This window comes from Lissotriton helveticus, chromosome 3_1 (assembly GCF_964261635.1).
Source record: "Lissotriton helveticus chromosome 3_1, aLisHel1.1, whole genome shotgun sequence".
NCBI classification, from domain to species: Eukaryota; Metazoa; Chordata; class Amphibia; order Caudata; family Salamandridae; genus Lissotriton; species Lissotriton helveticus.
This window is the reverse complement of record NC_136061.1, coordinates 1,582,333,491-1,582,356,478: the sequence shown is the minus strand read 5'-3', so window position 1 is coordinate 1,582,356,478 and position 22,988 is coordinate 1,582,333,491. Positions and strand designations below refer to the sequence as shown.

The 22,988-nt window shown below is 42.1% G+C and overlaps 1 protein-coding gene across 1 annotated transcript in view; it reads left to right on the top strand.

Moving 5' to 3' along the window:
* The first annotated feature begins 474 nt into the window (after nucleotides 1-474).
* Nucleotides 475-22,988, top strand: part of LOC144825059 (nicotinamide N-methyltransferase-like) — a 215,235-nt gene continuing 192,721 nt past the window's right edge. Inside the window, exon 1 of the mRNA XM_078683970.1 lies at nucleotides 475-672. Within this exon, the coding sequence (XP_078540096.1) occupies nucleotides 519-672 (154 nt within the window). The 5' untranslated portion in view covers nucleotides 475-518. The remainder of the gene's footprint in view (nucleotides 673-22,988) is intronic.

Genomic DNA, 22,988 nt, shown 5'->3' with positions numbered 1-22,988 from the left:
TGTCAGTTGGGCACCCGTATGCAAACAGTTCTGACATGGGACAGTCGAAGGGTCAGTCAACTAGGTGTCCCTCCCAAACGTGTAACAGAATATACCAGTCGTTTGAGTTTGTATGTTACTATTTGTTGTTTCAGTTGGAATTTTAAACGGTTCAGAGAGCAGAGCATACCTATCATACGGCTCACATATTCAATTTACATTTGTCAGCATTTTGCAATTTGCATCCCCCGACCTCATGTTTCTCATCGCAACAATTTTAGCCGCTCTACCTCACTTGGGGATGGGCGAGGCTGCCAATTACCGGAGAGCAAAACAAGTCCCACTTCCAAGCACCAGCATCTAAAGTTCTTGCACTGGCCACCACCCCTGCGATGTTTTATGCCAGAGGTTTCCGAGAGAGTTGAGTTTATTATAAGCAACTGCTTCTTGGAAGGACCTTCACGTTCCACAAGAGGTTCTATAAATGCCGACGCCAGAGTATCTACTGGATTTACGAGTGACAACCGCTTGACACTGCCATGGAGTCTGAAAATGTGGAGCAGCAGAGGTTTCTGACGGATTTTGACTCAAGCGAGTATTTGAAAATGTATTATGGGGCTGAATGTGGATCTGTTAGCAACGAGCACTGGCTGCCCTTTATACTGCCGAAACTCCACGAGACTTTCAGCGAAGGTACTGCTTGTGTTCGAGATGTTAACTATTTGTGGTGTTTGTCAGAGGCTTTGGGCCATAGTCCCTTCTGTGCAGCGTTGACTGCTAAGAGATTCCAGAGAAGGTTGAAATCGAGGGCCTCATTTACAAAAAAATGGCGCGGCGTCGCAAGCCATTTTGCTGCGGGCGCGCTGCCTCCTTTTAACTCCTCCTATGCTTAGGACGACTCCCGGCTGTCATGAGTCACAGTAGACGTGTGCTCATGACGGCCGGGAGACGTCCGAAAGTTGCCGCTCCGCGCACGCGCAATTAATTCCCCGACAGTGCGGGATAATTAATCAGTGGGCAGAGGTCTGACGGCTCCCACCGTCATGATCACACACCCACTGTGACTCATGATGGATGGGAGCTGTCCCGAGTACCCGAGCGCCATGCCCAGCCCCGCCCCCCCCCTCGCACCGCGCAGAATTTGCCGTGCGGCGAAGGGGTTAAAAATCACACAAGTATGCCTTTTGTCAACAACCATAGGAAGCATCTGTGTGTTTTCCCCCTGTGCTGTTACACAATTGGCTGCCATGTGCCGGAGCAGGCACCCTTGTGTCATGTTGAAAGAGTTCCTGCATTGTGGAAATTATTATTTTTGTGCAGGAAGGGACACCTTCCTGCACTAAAACAATAACTGATGGCATTTTCCTCTTCCTTGCGTACTGCAGAACACTCCCAGTCTCCCCTAATGCCACTTTGTTCTGCAGCCTCTGTGTTTGCCACATTTTTCACCTCAAGTCTTTCTGAAATCCCTCATCAGCATATCTCACACTTTCACCCAATTACACTTGGAAGGTATGCAAGCATCATTGGCTGCACTTTCCAGCGAGGCCAAGGACTGAATGGGTGTGCTGTTTGCACACCTTTTTGACCCACTGGTATTCAATGAGAGATACTACCACTGACATGCATCAACTTCAAGCTCTTAAACATGCACCCTCTTAAAGGCTCAACCATAACACTAACTCACCTGGACGTGACTCAGTTCAAAGCACATGCTATACAAGAGTTAAATGTTTCATTAAAGAAACTACAAAAACACATCTTGAAAAAATCAAATACTCTTTCAGATTAGAAGATAAAGTAAAGTCCACATTTGTAAAGCGCACAATCACCCGTAAGGGTCTCTAGGCGCTGGGGGCCGTCGGGAAGATTAAGCGAGCTATTGCCCAGAGTCACATGGTGCTGGGCTAACATGCCGCCGGAGCCGGGGATCCAGCGTCAGTCGCCCGGGCCGCGGCGCCACACCTCCCCCTGATGATGTAAAACATGTGACATGTAAATAGGAGTTACATCGCTGACACAGACAACCTCAGGGGGGTTTTCCGTCGGTTTTGAGAAATCTATCAATGATTCTTCAAGTTGAGTTGAGGATATGACAATTCTGAACAAATCCCAAAGGTAATTGTAAGGGCTATATTTGTATGCATTAGGAATACTGTGAACACGTTACTATTCGAATCTGTTATGTATGGTCAACTTGTACCATGTTCTATGGAAATTAATTTAAAATAATTTGAACATAAATGTAAGGACATGCATTTGTACTCTACAGGGAAACGTTTCAAAGGTAATTTTTAATTATGTGCGGTCTAAGCCCTGTCAGGGCCCAACCTACTAAAATCCTTTTGAAACCCCATGTTGTGTGGCATTAGACCCTCGTATTGACACATTTCTTTAACTTTTGTTTTCAAACTTTGCAAACTTTGTGAAGTTGCAAGATTTAAAAAAGTGGGTTAAAAGTCCAATCAAGTTGGTCGTACAGTAGAAAACCCAAGCACAATTCTTTGTTTAGCAGGGGGGAATTCTCACGAAAAATAAATTACTGTAAAATTCTCCGACATCATCTTTTTTAGGGGAAATAGACGAGTAAGTGTTGTAGAGTTCACAAACATTGCAACGTTGCAAAGTGAAAACTTTGCAAACCTCACACACATTCAGAAGTGTAATTTAGATCAGGCACTCCAGTGCGCTGGTGGATGTCAAATACAGATGTGATTCTGAAATTGCTGTTTCGCAACTTATAATTGCTCTGCTGGTGGCCCCAGTGTAACTTGCTAGGTTGCTTATATTTGTGGATCTTATTTTCAATATCAGACTTTGATCCAGGGCAAGACAGACACATGGAGATTGAAAATGAAGGAGGAGAAAGATAGGAAAACAGTTACAAAGAGGGAAAGCATTGTTAAAAAGATCCTGCGAGAGTGAAATAAAGAGAAAGGATGTCAGGATGGTGGTAGAAAGAGGCATGCAATCAAATTACCTTTTTACAAATTAAGCACTGCTGGTGGCCCACCTTACACAGAGCCATCTGTGTGAAAGAGACATGTACCTACTGTAGCTAACTTGAGGCTTCCATCATTGATTTTTTTAGCCCAGGACTGTTATGAATAGCATGGCGGCGGATGGAGGAAAAGGCAAAATATTTCACTGGAATAGGGAGAAATCTTGCTAGTGATATTTTATTTTTGCTCTGCAGAATTGAACTTGGTGGGGTGTCAATTATAGTAACTCCCCATCAGACTTTTGGGGTGAGTGGTGAGGACCTATGACCTGTATTAGTAGAGGCCGCTCTAGGTGTGCAGCCTGCAAAAAACACAGTTGGGACTCACGTCTGAGCATACCCAGCCCACTCGGGGTGAAAATTGCAAAAAAAACAGTTGATGGACAGAATGTAGAACAATGTCATACATTCACCCCAGTACAAGGATCTGGGCCTAAATCCATCGTTTTTTTGCACTCCACACCACCCTGGGTTAGACATTGGCTATATGCAAATCAGCTCTGACCCTGTGCCTCATGGGAACAGTCCAGTCCGAACTACCAACCCATGTCTTTCCCAGACCAGAATCAAGCATCCAAGGACCGGTTTCTGGCTATCAGCCTTCATCAGCCTGGATAACTTGACTCAAGTGGTGTGGAGAGCCTGGGACTCACGTCTGAGCATACCCAGCCCACTCGGGGTGAAAATTGCAAAAAACACAGTTGATGGACAGAATGTAGAACAATGTCATACATTCACACCAGTACAAGGATCTGGGCCTAAATCCATCGTTTTTTTGCACTCCACACCACCCTGGGTTAGAAACTGGCTATATGCAAATCAGCTCTGACCCTGTGCCTCATGGGAACAGTCCAGTCCGAACTACCAAGCCATGTCTTTCCCAGACCGGAATCAAGCATCCAAGGACCGGTTTCTGGCTATCAGCCTTCATCAGCCTGGATAGCTTGACTCCAGTGGTGTGGAGAGCCTGGGACTCACATCTGAGCATACCCAGCCCACTCGGGGTGAAAATTGCAAAAAACACAGTTGATGGACAGAATGTAGAACAATGTCATACATTCACCCCAGTTCAAGGATCTGGGCCTAAATCCATCGTTTATTTGCACTCCACACCACCCTGGGTTAGACACTGGCTATATGCAAATCAGCTCTGACCCCGTGCCTCATGGGAACAGTCCAGTCCGAACTACCAAGCCATGTCTTTCCCAGACCGGAATCAAGCATCCAAGGACCGGTTTCTGGCTATCAGCCTTCATCAGCCTGGATAGCTTGACTCCAGTGGTGTGGAGAGCCTGGGACTCACGTCTGAGCATACCCAGCCCACTCGGGGTGAAAATTGCAAAAAACACAGTTGATGGACAGAATGTAGAATAATGTCATACATTCACCGCAGTACAAGGATCTGGGCCTAAATCCATCGTTTTTTTTTGCACTCCACACCACCCTGGGTTAGACACTGGCTATATGTAAATCAGCTCTGACCCTGTGCCTCATGGGAACAATCCAGTCCGAACTACCAAGCCATGTCTTTCCCAGACCGGAATCAAGCATCCAAGGACCGGTTTCTGGCTATCAGCCTTCATCAGCCTGGATAGCTTGACTCCAGTAGTGTGGAGAGCGAGGGACTCACGTCTGAGCATACCCAGCCCACTCGGGGTGAAAATTGCAAAAAACACAGTTGATGGACAGAATGTAGAACAATGTCATACATTCACCCCAGTAAAAGGATCTGGGCCTAAATCCATCGTTTTTTTGCACTCCACACCACCCTGGGTTAGACACTGGCTATATGCAAATCAGCTCTGACCCTGTGCCTCGTGGGAACAGTGCAGTACGAACTACCAAGCCATGTCTTTCCCAGACCGGAATCAAGCATCCAAGGACCGGTTCCTGGCTATCAGCCTTCATCAGCCTGGATAGCTTGACTCCAGTGGCGTGGAGAGCCTGGGACTCACGTCTGAGCATACCCAGCCCACTCGGGGTGAAAATTGCAAAAAACACAGTTGATGGACCGAATGTAGAACAATGTCATACATTCACCCCAGTACAAGGATCTGGGCCTAAATCCATCGTTTTTTTGCACTCCACACCACCCTGGGTTAGACACTGGCTACATGCAAATCAGCTCTGACCCTGTGCCTCATGGGAACAGTCCAGTCCGAACTACCAAGCCATGTCTTTCCCAGACCGGAATCAAGCATCCAAGGACCGGTTTCTGGCTATCAGCCTTCATCAGCCTGGATAGCTTGACTCCAGTGGTGTGGAGAGCCTGGGACTCACGTATGAGCATACCCAGCCCACTCGGGGTGAAAATTGCAAAAAACACAGTTGATGGACAGAATGTAGAAATGTCATACATTCACCACAGTACAAGGATCTGGGCCTAACTCCATCGTTTTTTTGCACTCCACACCACCCTGGGTTAGACACTGGCTATATGCAAATCTGCTCTGACCCTGTGCCTCATGGGAACAGTCCAGTCCGAACTACCAAGCCATGTCTTTCCCAGACCGGAATCAAGCATCCAAGGACCGGTTTCTGGCTATCAGCCTTCATCAGCCTGGATAGCTTGACTCCAGTGGTGTGGAGAGCCTGGGACTCACGTCTGAGCATACCCAGCCCACTCGGGGTGAAAATTGCAAAAAACACAGTTAATGGACAGAATGTAGAACAATGTCATACATTCACCCCAGTACAAGGATCTGGGCCTAAAACCATCGATTTTTTTCACTCCACACCACCCTGGGTTAGACACTGGCTATATGCAAATCAGCTCTGACCCTGTGCCTCATGGGAACAGTACAGTCCGAACTACCAAGCCATGTCTTTCCCAGACCGGAATAAAGCATCCAAGGACCGGTTTCTGGCTATCAGCCTTCATCAGCTTGGATAGCTTGACTCCAGTGGTGTGGAGAGCCTGGGACTCACGTCTGAGCATACCCAGCCCACTCGGGGTGAAAATTGCAAAAAACACAGTTGATGGACAGAATGTAGAACAATGTCCTACATTCACCCCAGTACAAGGATCTGGGCCTAAATCCATCGGTTTTTTTTGCACTCCACACCACCATGGGTTAGACATTGGCTATATGCAAATCAGCTCTGACCCTGTGCCTCATGGGAACAGTCCAGTCCGAACTACCAACCCATGTCTTTCCCAGACCAGAATCAAGCATCCAAGGACCGGTTTCTGGCTATCAGCCTTCATCAGCCTGGATAACTTGACTCCAGTGGTGTGGAGAGCCTGGGACTCATGTCTGAGCATACCCAGCCCACTCGGGGTGAAAATTGCAAAAAACACAGTTGATGGACAGAATGTAGAACAATGTCATACATTCACACCAGTACAAGGATCTGGGCCTAAATCCATCGTTTTTTTGCACTCCACACCACCCTGGGTTAGACACTGGCTATATGCAAATCAGCTCTGACCCTGTGCCTCATGGGAACAGTCCAGTCCGAACTACCAAGCCATGTCTTTCCCAGACCGGAATCAAGCATCCAAGGACCGGTTTCTGGCTATCAGCCTTCATCAGCCTGGATAGCTTGACTCCAGTGGTGTGGGGAGCCTGGGACTCACATCTGAGCATACCCAGCCCACTCGGGGTGAAAATTGCAAAAAACACAGTTGATGGACAGAATGTTGAACAATGTCATACATTCACCCCAGTACAAGGATCTGGGCCTAAATCCATCGTTTATTTGCACTCCACACCACCCGGGGTTAGACACTGGCTATATGCAAATCAGCTCTGACCCCGTGCCTCATGGGAACAGTCCAGTCCGAACTACCAAGCCATGTCTTTCCCAGACCGGAATCAAGCATCCAAGGACCGGTTTCTGGCTGTCAGCCTTCATCAGCCTGGATAGCTTGACTCCAGTGGTGTGGAGAGCCTGGGACTCACGTCTGAGCATACCCAGCCCACTCGGGGTGAAAATTGCAAAAAACACAGTTGATGGACAGAATGTAGAACAATGTCATACATTCACCCCAGTACAAGGATCTGGGCCTAAATCCATCGGGTTTTTTTGCACTCCACACCACCCTGGGTTAGACACTGGCTATATGTAAATCAGCTCTGACCCTGTGCCTCATGGGAACAATCCAGTCCGAACTACCAAGCCATGTCTTTCCCAGACCGGAATCAAGCATCCAAGGACCGGTTTCTGGCTATCAGCCTTCATCAGCCTGGATAGCTTGACTCCAGTAGTGTGGAGAGCCTGGGACTCACGTCTGAGCATACCCAGCCCACTCGGGGTGAAAATTGCAAAAAACACAGTTGATGGACAGAATGTAGAACAATGTCATACATTCACCCCAGTAAAAGGATCTGGGCCTAAATCCATCGTTTTTTTGCACTCCACACCACCCTGGGTTAGACACTGGCTATTTGCAAATCAGCTCTGACCCTGTGCCTCATGGGAACAGTGCAGTCCGAACTACCAAGCCATGTCTTTCCCAGACCGGAATCAAGCATCCAAGGACCGGTTCCTGGCTATCAGCCTTCATCAGCCTGGATAGCTTGACTCCAGTGGTGTGGAGAGCCTGGGACTCACGTTTGAGCATACCCAGCCCACTCGGGGTGAAAATTGCAAAAAACACAGTTGATGGACAGAATGTAGAACAATGTCATACATTCACCCCAGTACAACGATCTGGGCCTAAATCCATCGTTATTTTGCACTCCACACCACCCTGGGTTAGACACTGGCTATATGCAAATCAGCTCTGACCCTGTGCCTCATGGGAACAGTGCAGTCCGAACTACCAAGCCATGTCTTTCCCAGACCGGAATCAAGCATCCAAGGACCGGTTCCTGGCTATCAGCCTTCATCAGCCTGGATAGCTTGACTCCAGTGGTGTGGAGAGCCTGGGACTCACGTCTGAGCATACCCAGCCCACTCGGGGTGAAAATTGCAAAAAACACAGTTGATGGACCGAATGTAGAACAATGTCATACATTCACCCCAGTACAAGGATCTGGGCCTAAATCCATCGTTTTTTTGCACTCCACACCACCCTGGGTTCGACACTGGCTACATGCAAATCAGCTCTGACCCTGTGCCTCATGGGAACAGTCCAGTCCGAACTACCAAGCCATGTCTTTCCCAGACCGGAATCAAGCATCCAAGGACCGGTTTCTGGCTATCAGCCTTCATCAGCCTGGATAGCTTGACTCCAGTGGTGTGGAGAGCCTGGGACTCACGTCTGAGCATACCCAGCCCACTCGGGGTGAAAATTGCAAAAAACACAGTTGATGGACAGAATGTAGAAATGTCATACATTCACCCCAGTACAAGGATCTGGGCCTAACTCCATCGTTTTTTTGCACTCCACACCACCCTGGGTTAGACACTGGCTATATGCAAATCTGCTCTGACCCTGTGCCTCATGGGAACAGTCCAGTCCGAACTACCAAGCCATGTCTTTCCCAGACCGGAATCAAGCATCCAAGGACCGGTTTCTGGCTATCAGCCTTCATCAGCCTGGATAGCTTGACTCCAGTGGTGTGGAGAGCCTGGGACTCACGTCTATGCATACCCAGCCCACTCGGGGTGAAAATTGCAAAAAACACAGTTGATGGACAGAATGTAGAACAATGTCATACATTCACCCTAGTACAAGGATCTGGGCCTAAATCCATCGTTTTTTTGCACTCCACACCACCCTGGGTTAGACACTGGCTATATGCAAATCAGCTCTGACCCTGTGCCTCATGGGAACAGTACAGTCCGAACTACCAAGCCATGTCTTTCCCAGACCGGAATCAAGCATCCAAGGACCGGTTTCTGGCTATCAGCCTTCATCAGCCTGGATAGCTTGACTCCAGTGGTGTGGAGAGCCTGGGACTCACGTCTGAGCATACCCAGCCCACTCGCGGTGAAAATTGCAAAAAACACAGTTAATGGACAGAATGTAGAACAATGTCATACATTCACCCCAGTACAAGGATCTGGGCCTAAAACCATCGATTTTTTTCACTCCACACCACCCTGGGTTAGACACTGGCTATATGCAAATCAGCTCTGACCCTGTGCCTCATGGGAACAGTACAGTCCGAACTACCAAGCCATGTCTTTCCCAGACCGGAATCAAGCATCCAAGGACCGGTTTCTGGCTATCAGCCTTCATCAGCTTGGATAGCTTGACTCCAGTGGTGTGGAGAGCCTGGGACTCACGTCTGAGCATACCCAGCCCACTCGGGGTGAATATTGCAAAAAACACAGTTGATGGACAGAATGTAGAACAATGTCATACATTCATCCGAGTACAAGGATCTGGGCCTAAATCCATCATTTTTATGCACTCCACACCACCCTGGGTTAGACACTGGCTATATGCAAATCAGCTCTGACCCTGTGCCTAGGTGTGCAGCCAGCAGAACTATGTGGTGACCCTTTCTATTGCAGGTACACCTGTATGCCAATCAGGGGGGAGGTTAAGCTGTAGCTTTTTCGATTCCTACACACCCTATTCTAGAGTGAACTGTGGAGGGGCTATACTGCTAGATCTGTGTATATATTTATATATATATATATATATATATATATGAGATCAATAATATGTGACATGATCAGCAGTGGATTGTGGGTGCACGATATATAGTTAGTACAACTAACTATATATGGAATTTCAATGGTTTTGTGTGAGTAAAAAAAGGTTTTTCAAATGCTAATTCCTAACTATATATGGTCTATAACCTATGGTTTTTTCTGTGAATTTCAATGGTTTTTTAATAGCAAATAACAAAAGCTTTAAAATGTATTTTTCTTTACATCAAAAAATATATTTTACATGTTTTTAATACAATTTTTTTTTTTATTTTTATTTTTGTTTCGCTCCCGGTCCGCGAACCGGTTAGCTTCCCGTTAGCTCAATTTGGTGCCGCGACCCGGTCCGCGAACCGGTAAACGTTCCGTTTCCGCAACTGCCGAGTTAGAAAACAACATCGTGACGCGTCGCGTCAGCGTGACGTATCGCGTTGTCGCGTAATACGTCATATGACGCGCCACGTTAGCGTACCCGGAAGCGAACCGGTACGTGAACGAGGCGCGAAGCGCAGCTTCCCGGAAGCGATCCGGGACGCGGCGCAAAGCGCGTAACGTAAACACAACAGGTCATGTGACTTGGTAATAACACTTTTCATTGGTTCATTTCACTTTTGGTTTCCTAATGATGTAAGACTAGGTCATGTGATCTAAAAGTAACACTTTTCATTGGTTTAGAACTATTGTTTTTCCCAAATGATGAAAACCCCTCCTTCTTTCCTCACTCTGACTTTCATCTTTGTGAGAGAAAGACCCTTTGTGATCACTGAGCAATGGCTTCATTAGTAGCTTCAGCTGGTGCTTCCCCACCACCTCCACCACCTCCAAAGAAGAGAGGACCATCTGCTGAAGTTATCATTCAGCAAGAAGAGGAAGAAGAGGAAGAAGAGGAAGAGCAGGAAGAGAGGCAGTTTTTGCGTGAGGAGCCCAGGAGGTCTCATGTCAAAGAAAATTATATTTGGCAATTTTGTAAATATCCCGGGGCCAAAAAAAAGTCAATGCACGGTACGTTACTTGCCTTATATGTAAAGATAGACTGTCCAGAGGGACGGAGAAGAAGTACAGTTACGGCAATTACACAATGCATCGCCATATGGGTAGATGGCATCCTATCAACTACAGTGCTGCGCAGTTACGTGACCAGCAAGATAATCCCCCATCTATGGCCAGAAGATCAGTTGTACAGGAAGTGACGGGACCAGAGGCGAGGGAGATGGTCCCAAATATACAGATGAGGTTCGGGGAAATCAAACAAGTGTGCGTGCGTTGCAGTCAGTTGATTTGCTACAGAGAAAGTAGCATCAATCTAATCAACAGAGCTATCGACAATCATGATTGTCCGAAACGCCCCAGAGAATAAATTCTTTTTTTTTTGTTGCTCCTGTTGAGCCCTTTACAATGAATCGTTTTCGTTTCCCCCCCCAAAAAAAAACCAAAAAAAATATAAAACCGTTCAGAAAATACAAAAAAAGTAAAAAAATGTTCAGAAAAATAATAAAAAATATATAAAACAACAAAAATAATTTAAAAAAAAAGTTCTTTTCAGAACTACCTCCCCTTTATAAAAATAATTGGTAGAATATTTGGAACTCTGCCAACCTCTATTTCTTTTGGTTCGCTTCCCGGTTCGCTCTCCGGTACGCGAACCGGGAGCGAACCAAAAAAAAAAAAAAAAAAAAGAAGAGTAAGTATAAGGGAAGGAAACAGACAGTTATGTTAAAAGAAAGACAGCTATAGGGAGTAAACTAGAGATACTGTTTAATAGATCTATTTACTGAAGAAAAGATTTAAGAGGGTATAATTGTGAAAAACAAAATAGATAAGGAAGTGAGAAAAAAAAGGAGAGTAGAAGAATAACAAACAAGAGTTTCTTAGAGAATATGAGTGAATGATCAAATTAAGATTAAAACATGTGGAATAACAGAGAGAAAAAACAGAAAGCAGAAAAGAAGAAGTAACAGAAAAGGAATGATTGAAACAGCAAAGAAATGTAAATAACATAGGGGCATATTATCAACATAGGCGATAAAAATTTTGCTGCTTTTATCAGCAGAAATCTGACGCTAAAGACGCTTTTGCGGCAGTTTTCTGCCGATAATTGCTGCTTTTATCGGCAGAAAACTGCTGCTAAAGCTGCTTTTCCGGAAGAAAACTGCTGCTAAAGCCACTTTTGTGGCAGTTTTCTGCCGATAAAAGCACCGATAATTTTATTGCCTGTGTTGATAATATGCCCCTTACTGTGCTTGAACTACAGAGAGAAAGCATAATGAACAAGTAGTGAAAGAGTGATCAGTCAGAAACAGTGAGAGTAATAGAGACAGAGTGAGTGAACAAGAGTGAGGAAGTATGAGAAGAGAGGGACTGAGAAAAATAGTGGAAGGAGTAGAGTAAGTAAGTAATAGAGAAAGGAATGAGGGAAGTAGCAAAGGCAGGAAAGTGAGGGTTAAAGAAATGAAGTAGTGAAACTAATAGAAGTTAAATGTGATAGAAATGTAACGAAAAGAGTACAAAACATTTACCTTATAATTGTCGTTAACTTAGTCACTTGTTATTTTTATACTTTCAATCTGTGAAAGAGAGAACAAACATTTGAAAAATATTAAAACATGTATTTAAAAATTAGAAAAGACAAGGGAAAAGATTGAAGGACAAACAGTTTTTCAACAACTTTGACACTTACAGAAGCCTCTGCTTCTCCATGCCCCTACACAGTCCTAAAAATATACATTTTAAACTAACAGTATCTTGATGCAGATGAAGTGAGGCCTATCTTGCAACATGGTGCATCTTTTGCACTGCTGCTGTCTCACAACAGTGATGCAATGGCAGCGCAAAAGAGGCGCACACCTATCATAAATCTGTCTCTAACATTTTAAATGATTGATTCAGGATGACGATAAGGTGTAACCTATCCACAGATTTGTTTCAAGTAAGTCCTACTCAGGGTTGCAGATGAAATTTAGGCTTGTTGAAGAATACAGAGGAGATAATACATGTGCAGGCCTACCAACGAAGTGAGTCATGTCCACTGCACTCTTGAACAAATGTCAGACCTCCTCTGTCTCCTGGAACAGGCCTAAACCTCATCTACACAATGTGATGTGTAATGTTAGGAAACACAGGTAATGTAATTGAAAAACGTGCAATTTTTTTTGCTCATTCTAAAATCACATCACCTGTGTTTCCTTTGCTTAGGTATCTCATTGTGGAAATGTAGTCTATCATATGAAAGACTACGTAGAATGTGAGCACTGTATGCAACAACTTTGACACTTACAGAAGCCTCACCTTCTCCATGCCTCCTACACAGTTCTAAATGTACATCATAAATACAAACAGTACAGAATTAATTATACATGTTAAATGGTTTATTTTTGCTGTTCTCAGAATGTATCAAATTTCACTAAAACAGTGACTTGAAGGTATTCATCATATAACAGCGGGGAAAAAAAAACACAATCAAAATGATTGTGTTTAAAAAACCCATATAACATAACCAATCAGAAATCAGAACTCCTCAAAAGTAACTTACTTTCCATGACGTCGAAGGATGTCCTATGAACAGCTTACACTCTGTTGTGCTGTTTTTATTTTCAGCCCGCCACTTTCTGAAAGAAAACCTCCATCGTTTTGAAAAATATGTTACATACAATAAATGACTTCTCGCTCTCTACCACACGTTTCCACAAGGCCAAATCATGTAAGAGCCATTTACAACTCTTGGAATTCTTGTAAGCAAATCCCGTCATTTTCTATTTCCGCAACTTTCAGAAAGAAAACGTTCAAGATCACTTTCACAATCCTGGACTAGTAATATCTTACCCTTCTTGCTCACTCATGTTCTACATTTCCTATGACACTGATACTGCTTACTATGAAGCAGACTTACACTACCTCTATGACTACTACAATTATTTAATTCTCTACATCAATTTTATTCACAAAGCAATATAAAACAGTAGATAAAATTATATCAACCCCTAGAATCATTATACGCCAGTTACCTACCCTAAATTCTCTTTTCTGAAAACAGAAAGTAAGAATATTTTTAAGTAAAAAGGCAACATTGTATCGTAGTCAAATGGGAATAATTTCCGAAACAGCAAATTTTTTTAAATTTTCAATAAGCTGTGTGATAAGCGGATCTTGTCAAATGACCATCATGCCATATAATAGCTGCAGTTACAAATGTTCTTCCTAAAATCAACGACTGTGTAGCCACAACATTTGTAATTAAAGTTGAAGACTTACTTTCATCAGGTTTATATAGTTGGATTTTTAAAATGACATTATAATCAAAAGTTTGGACCAATAATCTAGACAGCATTGCAGACTTACATTCCCTCTACTCCATGTTTTGATTGGCTGCTTGAATTAGCTTATAAAAAGAAACAGTTTTTCTGAACTCATTCAAAGTGCAGTTATTTTTCCATGACGTCAAGTGTTATGGTAAGAACACCGTTTGCTTTGGGAAATACTCTGTTGTCCTTCAACTAATCTCTGCCCACCACTTTCTGTAAGAAAATCTTCTTTTTTTCCAGGAACTATTTAAAACTCAAAAATAACTTTTGACTCTGTACTACACTTATCCTCAAGGCCAAATCGTGTAGGAGCCATTAGAACCTCTTGAAATTCCTCAGAGCAAATCCCGAGAATCCTTCTCTAAAATTTTGGTTTTAAAAACACCAGGTAAGAATTTTTAAGGTCATACGGCAATTTTTTTTTAAAAGTTAAAACAGAATCGTTGCAGAATGACCAGCCATTTCTAGACTTTAAATAAGCTGTGTAATGTCCTGATGTTATTGAAGGACCGTCATGATATATAATTGCTGCAGTTACAAAAGTCCTTCCTGATATTGACAACTGCGAAGCAACAGAATTTTTTATTAAAGTTGTCAATTTTGTTCCAACAGGCCTACATCGTTGGAACATTAAAATGACATACTGGCCATATGTTCGTATAAATAATGTTGACATCATTTCAGATTTACATTGGCTACACTCCATGTTGTGATCAGCTGCTTTTACTAGCTTATTAAAGGACACTGATTTACTGTCTGGCAAAGTTAAATATATAAATCTTTCTGAGTCTACACTAGTAGTACTTGATACACTACAGTTCTCGCAGTCATGCTGCCATTGATAAGAAAGCCCAAACAGGTGATCTACATCTACACCTTCAGCATGCAATACATCAAGTATATACATTAAAAACTCCTGACAATCTTGCTGAATATTTTGAGAGAATTGTGTTTGACCCGAACATCTGTCTAACAGATTTCGAATTTCAGACACACTTTCTATTTTTGTTCTATCAGTGCTACATTTCTCTAACACAGAATTTAACAAACTGCAAAATCTTTGATCCGAATTGACCACAATCTCTTCTTTTACATTTTCTAGAGAAAACAAAACATTAACCACTACATTAGCATAGCAGTTGACACCAGAACTGTTTTCAAATTGAAAACCAACAACATCTTCAACAGAATCCTTTTTCTTTCTGCTTATAATTTCAGGTTCATCGACTTTTCGTCTTTTTGCTACAACCTCCCTACTATTGGTCACATTTCTTCGTTTCCGGCCTACCACACGTTTATCAAACAAAGAATATTGAGGCAAATGTGGCGCATACTCTCTTCTTAACCTATTGTATTCCTTAACACAATCTAGATCCGCACAAATGTTTGTGACATCACACTCAATCAAGTACAATCCCGATAAAGATCTAACTCGTGACAATGCCACATATGCCATACCCTCCTTGAACACAGAACTGCCAATATTCACCAATGCACTGTCTACACTTAAACCTTGCGATTTATGGATTGTCACCGCATATGCCAAGCAAACAGGAAACTGCTTACGGCGAACATATAAGTCTTTTACAAGCAAAAATCTAGCAGAACAACGACCAATTAGCTGTACTTCCTCAATGCCATCAAATTTAATTTTTAAAAATTCAATTCCATCTCTATTTCTGTATTTCACAAAATCAACAACATTACCCATTGATCCATTTACCAGACCTCTTTCAACATGTAAATTCCTTCTTAAAATTATACGGCAGTTTAAGCACACATTCAGAGTCTTTTCAAAACCTGCAGTTTTAGATATAGTCTTCTCTAATGAATCCAATTTTGTTTTCAAATTCTCAGACAAAATAATTGTTGATCCCATATGCTCTACTCTGTCAATAGCTTCCAGTTTCACAATCTCTTGGTTTTCTAAATGCAACATTTTGTTGTTGAAGATGGCACATTCTGCAAGAGTTGGCATCAAACATATTCCAGATTTCTTCTCAGTAATTTTCTGAAAAATATTCTCAGGCACAACGTCTTGTTCTGGATATAAATTTGACAGTAATCGTGCATGTAAAGCTTCTTTCCCATGCTCGGTCACTTTTCCAATTCTAACATCTTGTAGAATATTCTTGTAATCTTCATCCTTCGCCTGACGCATATTTTCATGCAGTTCAGCATAATTGAAGTTTAACCATATATTGACGTTGCCAATGCTCCCTAGGCACTTCCTGGTATCTTCATGCGTGAGCATTTTGAACACAGGTTGTCCTTTCACTGGTGTCAGCTGCAGAAGATCTCCGAAAACAATGATGTGTTTGCCACCAAATAACACATCATGCTCTGTTTTAAGAACTTCTTGCATTCTCAAATGCACAAAGGCAAGCATGACATTGGAAACCATGCTTACTTCGTCAATGATAAGAAGTTTCATTTTCCTCAAGACTCTTGAAACTGCACAACAAGCATCTCCAGATAACTTGTGGTATTGTAATTTGTTGTCATGCTCCACTGGCAGCATCAGTAGATGATGCAAAGTAATACCTTTAATGTTATGTGCTGCCAGTCCAGTTGGAGCGGTGACAACACAAGACAGCGATGACTCAGTCCTTTCCTGCAAATAACATGAAATTGCTTTAATGAGGAAACTTTTTCCAGTTCCCGCTTCTCCACTCACGTACAGTCGGACAGGCTTCAACGACGTACATGAGCACTCTTTCTTCTCATGACTTAATCCATGATCAATTTGCTTGGTAACTTCGTCATATATTTTCCTCTGCTCAACGTTGAGTTGTCTTTCCAAGTCTTCTAAGTTAACCGCATCCTCCTGAGCATGTGCCATGGCTCTTTCCACTTCATTCATGGCAGTGGCAGCTTCATTTTCGATAACAGGTCCTCCTAGTGGATCCTGATTCAATGAAACAGAACTCTGACTGTCCTGAGAACTGTCTCTGGCAATCTCGGCTGCAATCGTTGCTTCCTGCTCGATTTCCGCATTCAACATTTCTAGATATTTGGGAAAAGCAGGACATTCTATGGTCTCCTTGGCGGCAGTGAAAGAGTCTTCGTAACAGAGGAAATCTCCAAGCAGTTCCTCTTCTGCACGCCAAGGCTTGAAAAGTTGCAAAAGTGCTAAATAGAAAAACTCCTTTTTTTCAGGAGATTCGCCACTCAATTTTCGATGGTTTACCAAGTGGCATTTTCTTTGCTTGACCAGACATCCCTCACTTCCAATTACAGCATACACTCCTTTCTCAATATCTTCTTTGATGTTCCTCTTGAATATGTAATTTTGTAGAACCTCATACAGACAAACATTCTCGAGGTGACTGCTTCGATTTGGATAATATGTATCCAACATGTTGGTCTTCAAAATATATGTACTGTTCGGCTCCTTTTCCGCCAAATACTCAATTTCCCGCACAGGTTTCAGAACTCGATTACGCGTTGCAGCAAGACCAAGACTCGCCCAAACGATACTCCTGGATTTGGCATAGAGACTTGCTGAAGACAACCGGTCAGAACATTCGTAAGCTCCGATTTCTCGATGTGACAACATCTTCAGACTGAAACTGTACAACTTCTTGCTGAGGCTCTTTTCATGGGAAATGTCCTCCCACATATCCTTCAATTCTGTCTTTTCTTTTTTGGTGATGTAAGATGTCACATACCGAGCCACAGCCATACAGTTATCAGCCACAAACTGTATATCCATGTTAGCATTCCACATGGACAAAATCACTGGGTTGCAGTCGTTGATGTACTTGGACTCTTCGTTCCTTTTCAAATTGTATGTGTTTTTAGGTGATTTCTTCATCACATTATGTCGCAGCGAAGACATCAAACTGTTTACTCTTCCTTTAGAAATCACCGGTCGTGGAAAGCCGAAACGACATTTGGTGTAGAACTTGTCCTTGTTTCTGAATTTACGACGACAGTACTTTCCACAACGATGGCTTTGGAAACGTAGAACTTGTTCTCTTAGGCTTTTCTTCTCCTTTGCGTTTGGAACAGCACACGTAGAATACTGTTGTATGAAACTCATCACTAAGTCTTCTGGATCTGTTCCAAATTTAGGTGCATCCTTGATCCACAGCAGCATATGTATATGAGGAGCACCTCTTGCTTGGTACTCCTTTCTCCAGAAGAAATCCAACACCTCTCCAAGAGGTGAATTCTTCTTATTCATGATGAAAGACATCATAGCTTCAAATCTATGATTGAAGTACCTGCATACATTCACTGGATCCAAAGAGCACAGTTCTCCGGGTGTCTTGAATTCAATATTTTCAATGTTTCCATTTGCCTCTCGTAGAAATTCAAGTAAGTCTTCCCAGCCATACTCGGCACAGCTCAGAGTGAGGAACCATGTGGGAGTTCCTAAGTTCCTCAGCATACATTTTAAATCACCATGACGACGGTACCAGTACTCATTAGTACCACGCTGACACGCCATGAGATTAATCAGGTGACAATCCAAAATACTGTCTTGCACATTGACTTTATCCATAAAGTCACTTGCAGAGCTGTTTTGCATCTGTATACCACTTTTCAAGATGTGGTTCACTGCATATGACAGTCCAGACAGATCGCTTTCAAACAGGAGATGAAACAAATAGGGAATGCATTGTCGAAACCTAGCATCTTCTGCATACAATCGTAAAGTCCGGTATTCAGAAGCAGGAATTTGATGAGGTCGCTCATCATATCTTCCTCCTTGACCTGTTGGAAATAGCTGTGGGAAACACCGAGCTTCCAAACTTTCCTCCCAAACACTAATGGGACTCCCTTTGGCTTGTTTCATTTGAAACAACTCAATAGCATTCCCCATGACTTCCTTGGAATGCAAAGGATGAACACTATAATGTTCATATATTTCTTCACTTTTAGAGGGTTCTACGTTCTCAATTTGACCAGCACACACATTGCTATCCTCTTCTTCACTTACTTCCTCTTCTGCAATATATACATTCTTATAGTACTTATTATTTTTTTTCAAATACAGTGTTGCCTTTTTGACTTTCCTAACATCCACTAAATCTTGCCATATTTTCTTACTCTTTGTCAGAACCCCATTAACTAAGATAACCAGAGGTTCCTCTTCCACTTTTTCTACTCCAATTGTATTAATATTTTTCTTCAAATCTAGAGGCAAATAAACAACTCTTCCCTTTAATCCTCTCTGTAAATCTGATGGAGGCAATTTCCCTGTCTTTGGCTCCATTCTTACAATAGCCTGAAAGGGATGGATACTTTTAATCAAAATAGATTCATAAGTATTTAAATCCTTCAATTTAGAAGGAATCTCAACCAATTCCAGATTATTATGAACCGCTCTAGCAGGCATCTGGTTTTGATTTAATTTGTTACAACAATAAGTACACACACGTTGATCCGATCCCAAATCAAAACAATTTTCTACCATCAAGTATGTTGCAAAATCCTTCCATTCACTATTATTTTCCCTTTCACTTTTTGCATATAAATCCACTAACTTAGTCTGATTCTTATAATAAGTGCGTCGACAACACACAAGTGAAATTAGCCCTCTCACTTGATTTCACCTGAAACGTGGCAATTTCCTTCTGAAAATTATCTGTACTGGAAACCTGTACACTGTCTTCCACATTACCCTCTTCTTCTGGGTCAATTTCAACATTCTCCTCTTTACTTCCAAAGTAACAAAACTCAATTTCTTCACAAATATTCTTCACATCTATTTCAGAACCATGCAAAAGAGCAGCGCATAATTGTTTAAGCATAACTGCTGGACTCTTAGCATTATACAACATTCTAACTAATTTCCTCACTTTATTATGATGCACTGCTAGCATCCTGAAATGATGAAAAACACTCTGGCATACTCTCCTGGAAAGACAAGCCAGTGAATGACCATGCAAACCCGTCACTTCTCTCACTCTGCAAGGATCTAATTCTTGCAACAACTTCATTTCCTGCTTCAAACTTTTCTTATTAAATGTCCGTACAAAATCACAAAGCAAATTGATGGAATCCGGTCGTACACTGCAAATACTACTACACTTCCAGGTGTACACAGGACCCTTAGGACGTCTTCCTAAAACCTCATTACCTAACACCTCTTCTGTCTCTGTTGTCACAAGTTTTTCTTTTTCAACTGGACAACCATCTTTCACCTCATAAGCTCGACCACTGGTGTCAACTGCATGCACCAAATCATTATCCTGGAAATACCTCTCCTCATTAAAAAATGCCTCACAACTTGAACTATGCATCCATTCTCCGGAAAAAACTTCACAAAAATTACTACGATTAACTATTCTCTTCCATCTACTATTTCTTTTGAAATCATAAATTGCCTTGTTTAGCTTCCTAATTCTATTGATTATCAAAATAAATAACTTTCGCTTTATTTCAAATGCCTGATCAATAACTTTCTCAACTTTTTTTTTCTCTTATAAAAAACCACTTTCTGTTGACCTTTCTTAATATTTTTTTAACAAATTGCCAATTATCCTGTTGCGGAACATTCGTTTACGAATGTCCCTAAACTGTTGTTTCCTTCTACTATCATGCACAGAGTTATCTCTTGCTCTACCAGTAACATTTTTGATTGGCCTTTCCTTTCCGTTTAAATTGCTTCTCTTTTTCTGGACTGAAACATTTTCTGTAGTAATATTTTTTTTTCTACAAATATTTCTTATGAATGATTTTGTTGTCTTACCCGGTGCTTTCTTGGTGACGTGACGATTTTTAATTGTAGAGGACTGCTGCAATAATTGATGAACCTGCTGTCTTTGACGTTTTGTAGCCTTTCTGATTCTATCCTTAGATGGCATTCTGTAATTTTGAAATGATCTACAGTTGAATCTGTGGTAAAATATAATAAAAAATGTTATTAACCACTATTACCAAACAGTAAATCAATAACAGTCGTCAAAAACTTAACACACTACTTGTCAATTTATCATTTATAATAATTTTTAGTGCATTGGCAAATTTAGTATTCACAAATAATAGCAAAGAAATGGAATGCTTCTACATTTTACCTGTGCTATTTTATATGTGAATCTGATCTAATTTTATGAGCATATTATACTATTTTATTAAAGACACTACACATAACCTGTTTTTGAAGTTGTGTTTAATTTTAAATGAAACGGTTTACATTTTTACTTTTTATTTCCGTTAAATTTTAAAAATAAATGTTTATAGTTCCATAGGCTCAAGCAGGTCAGCTTCCCACCCTATGTCATACAATTCTGACATATCGGCATCCTCATCATGTTCTTCATCATCCTCAGGATTTAAATCATCTAAGGGATCTACTTCCACTGACGTTTCAATCACAATTTCAACGATAAGATCGAGATCAACTGATTGCTCATTATCACTCATGCTTGATGTTGTCGTTATCTTTAAAAAAAGAGAACAACAATGAGATGTTGCAGAGTAAGACAAAAATCTCAGAGACTATAATAGTAAAATTGTTTAACAAGAGTAACATTTTGCGGCTATTATTTAGCCATGTCCAGCGATGCTGAGGAGGTGAGGCCTATGTCCAAGTTTTCAGTGAACAGGACTCATCTCTTCTTAACCTTGGATAAGCCTCACTGACTCTGTGTCCCCTGCTCATACTTAAATATAAAGGGGCAGATTTATGTTAACTGGCACATCCCCAGGGATGCAAAAGTTAACGTGCACCGCTGCTCTGCCACCCATGGTGTGCCGCATTTACAATGTGGAGCACCATAGAGTAAAAACAGCACAGATGCGTGACGCATCTGTGCCGCAAAAGCAGCACATTGCAGGAATCACGTCATAAGCACGACATGTCTACTGCAATGCACAGGAGGAAGCCACACATTCCATGGTGCATCACTCTTTATGCCTTTTTCAAACAGGCATAAGGATTTGATTCAGCAATGCTATAAAGCTGAATCTTCTAAATTTCACTGTGTTAGTTTTACAGGGCTTTCATGCAAATGAATGCCCACCCTGCAACAAAACACCTATATGAAACCTGACGAAAGGTTTCATGTGGCACAGGACTTTACAGCATGACACATCTGCCTAGATGCATCAAGTTGTAAATATGTCGCCACATAGCAAATCTTTTGCACCGCCGCTGCGTCACAAAAGTGACGCACAGTGGCGCAAAAGAGGCATACACCTATCATAAATCTGTCCCTAACATTTTAAATGATTGATTCAGGATGACGATAAGGTGTGGCCTATCCAGAGGTTTGTTTAAGGTGAGGCCTACTCAGGGTTGCAGATCAAATTTACGCTTGTTGAAGAGTACAGAGGAGATAATACATGTGAAGGTCTACCAATGAAGCAAGTCATGTCCACTTCACTCTTGAACAAAGGCCAGACCTCTTCTGTGTCCGTGGACAGACCTAAACCTCATCTGCACAATGTCATTCGTAAACTTAGGAAACACAGGTGATGTAATTGAAAAATGTGGAGTTTCTTTTCCTCATTTCACAATCACATCACCTGTGTTTCCTTTGCTTAGGTATCTCATAGTGCAGATGGAGTCTAGCATATCAAAGAGTACACAGAAGTTGAGCAGTGTATACAACAATTTTGACATTTACAGAAGATTCAGCTTCTTATCTTGTTGGAGATGAAGTGAGGCCTGCCTTGCAACATGGTGCATCTTTTGCATCACTGCTGCATCGGTTTCATGTGGCACGGGACTTTACAGCATGACACATCTGCCTAGATGCATCAAGTTGTAAATATGTCGCCACATAGCAAATCTTTTGCACCGCCGCTGCGTCACAAAAGTGACGCACAGTGGCGCAAAAGAGGCATACACCTATCATAAATCTGTCCCTAACATTTTAAATGATTAATTCAGGATGACAATAAGGTGTGGCCTATACAGAGGTTTGTTTAAGGTGAGGCCTACTCAGGGTTGCATATCAAATTTACGCTTGTTGAAGAATACAGAGGAGATAATACATGTGAAGGCCTACCAATGAAGTAAGTCATGTCCACTTCACTCTTGAACAAAGGCCAGACCTCTTCTGTGTCCGTGGACAGACCTAAACCTCATCTGCACAATGTCATTCGTAAACCTAGGAAACACAGGTGATGTAATTGAAAAATGTGGAGTTTCTTTTCCTCATTTTACAATCACATCACCTATGTTTCCTTTGCTTAGGTAT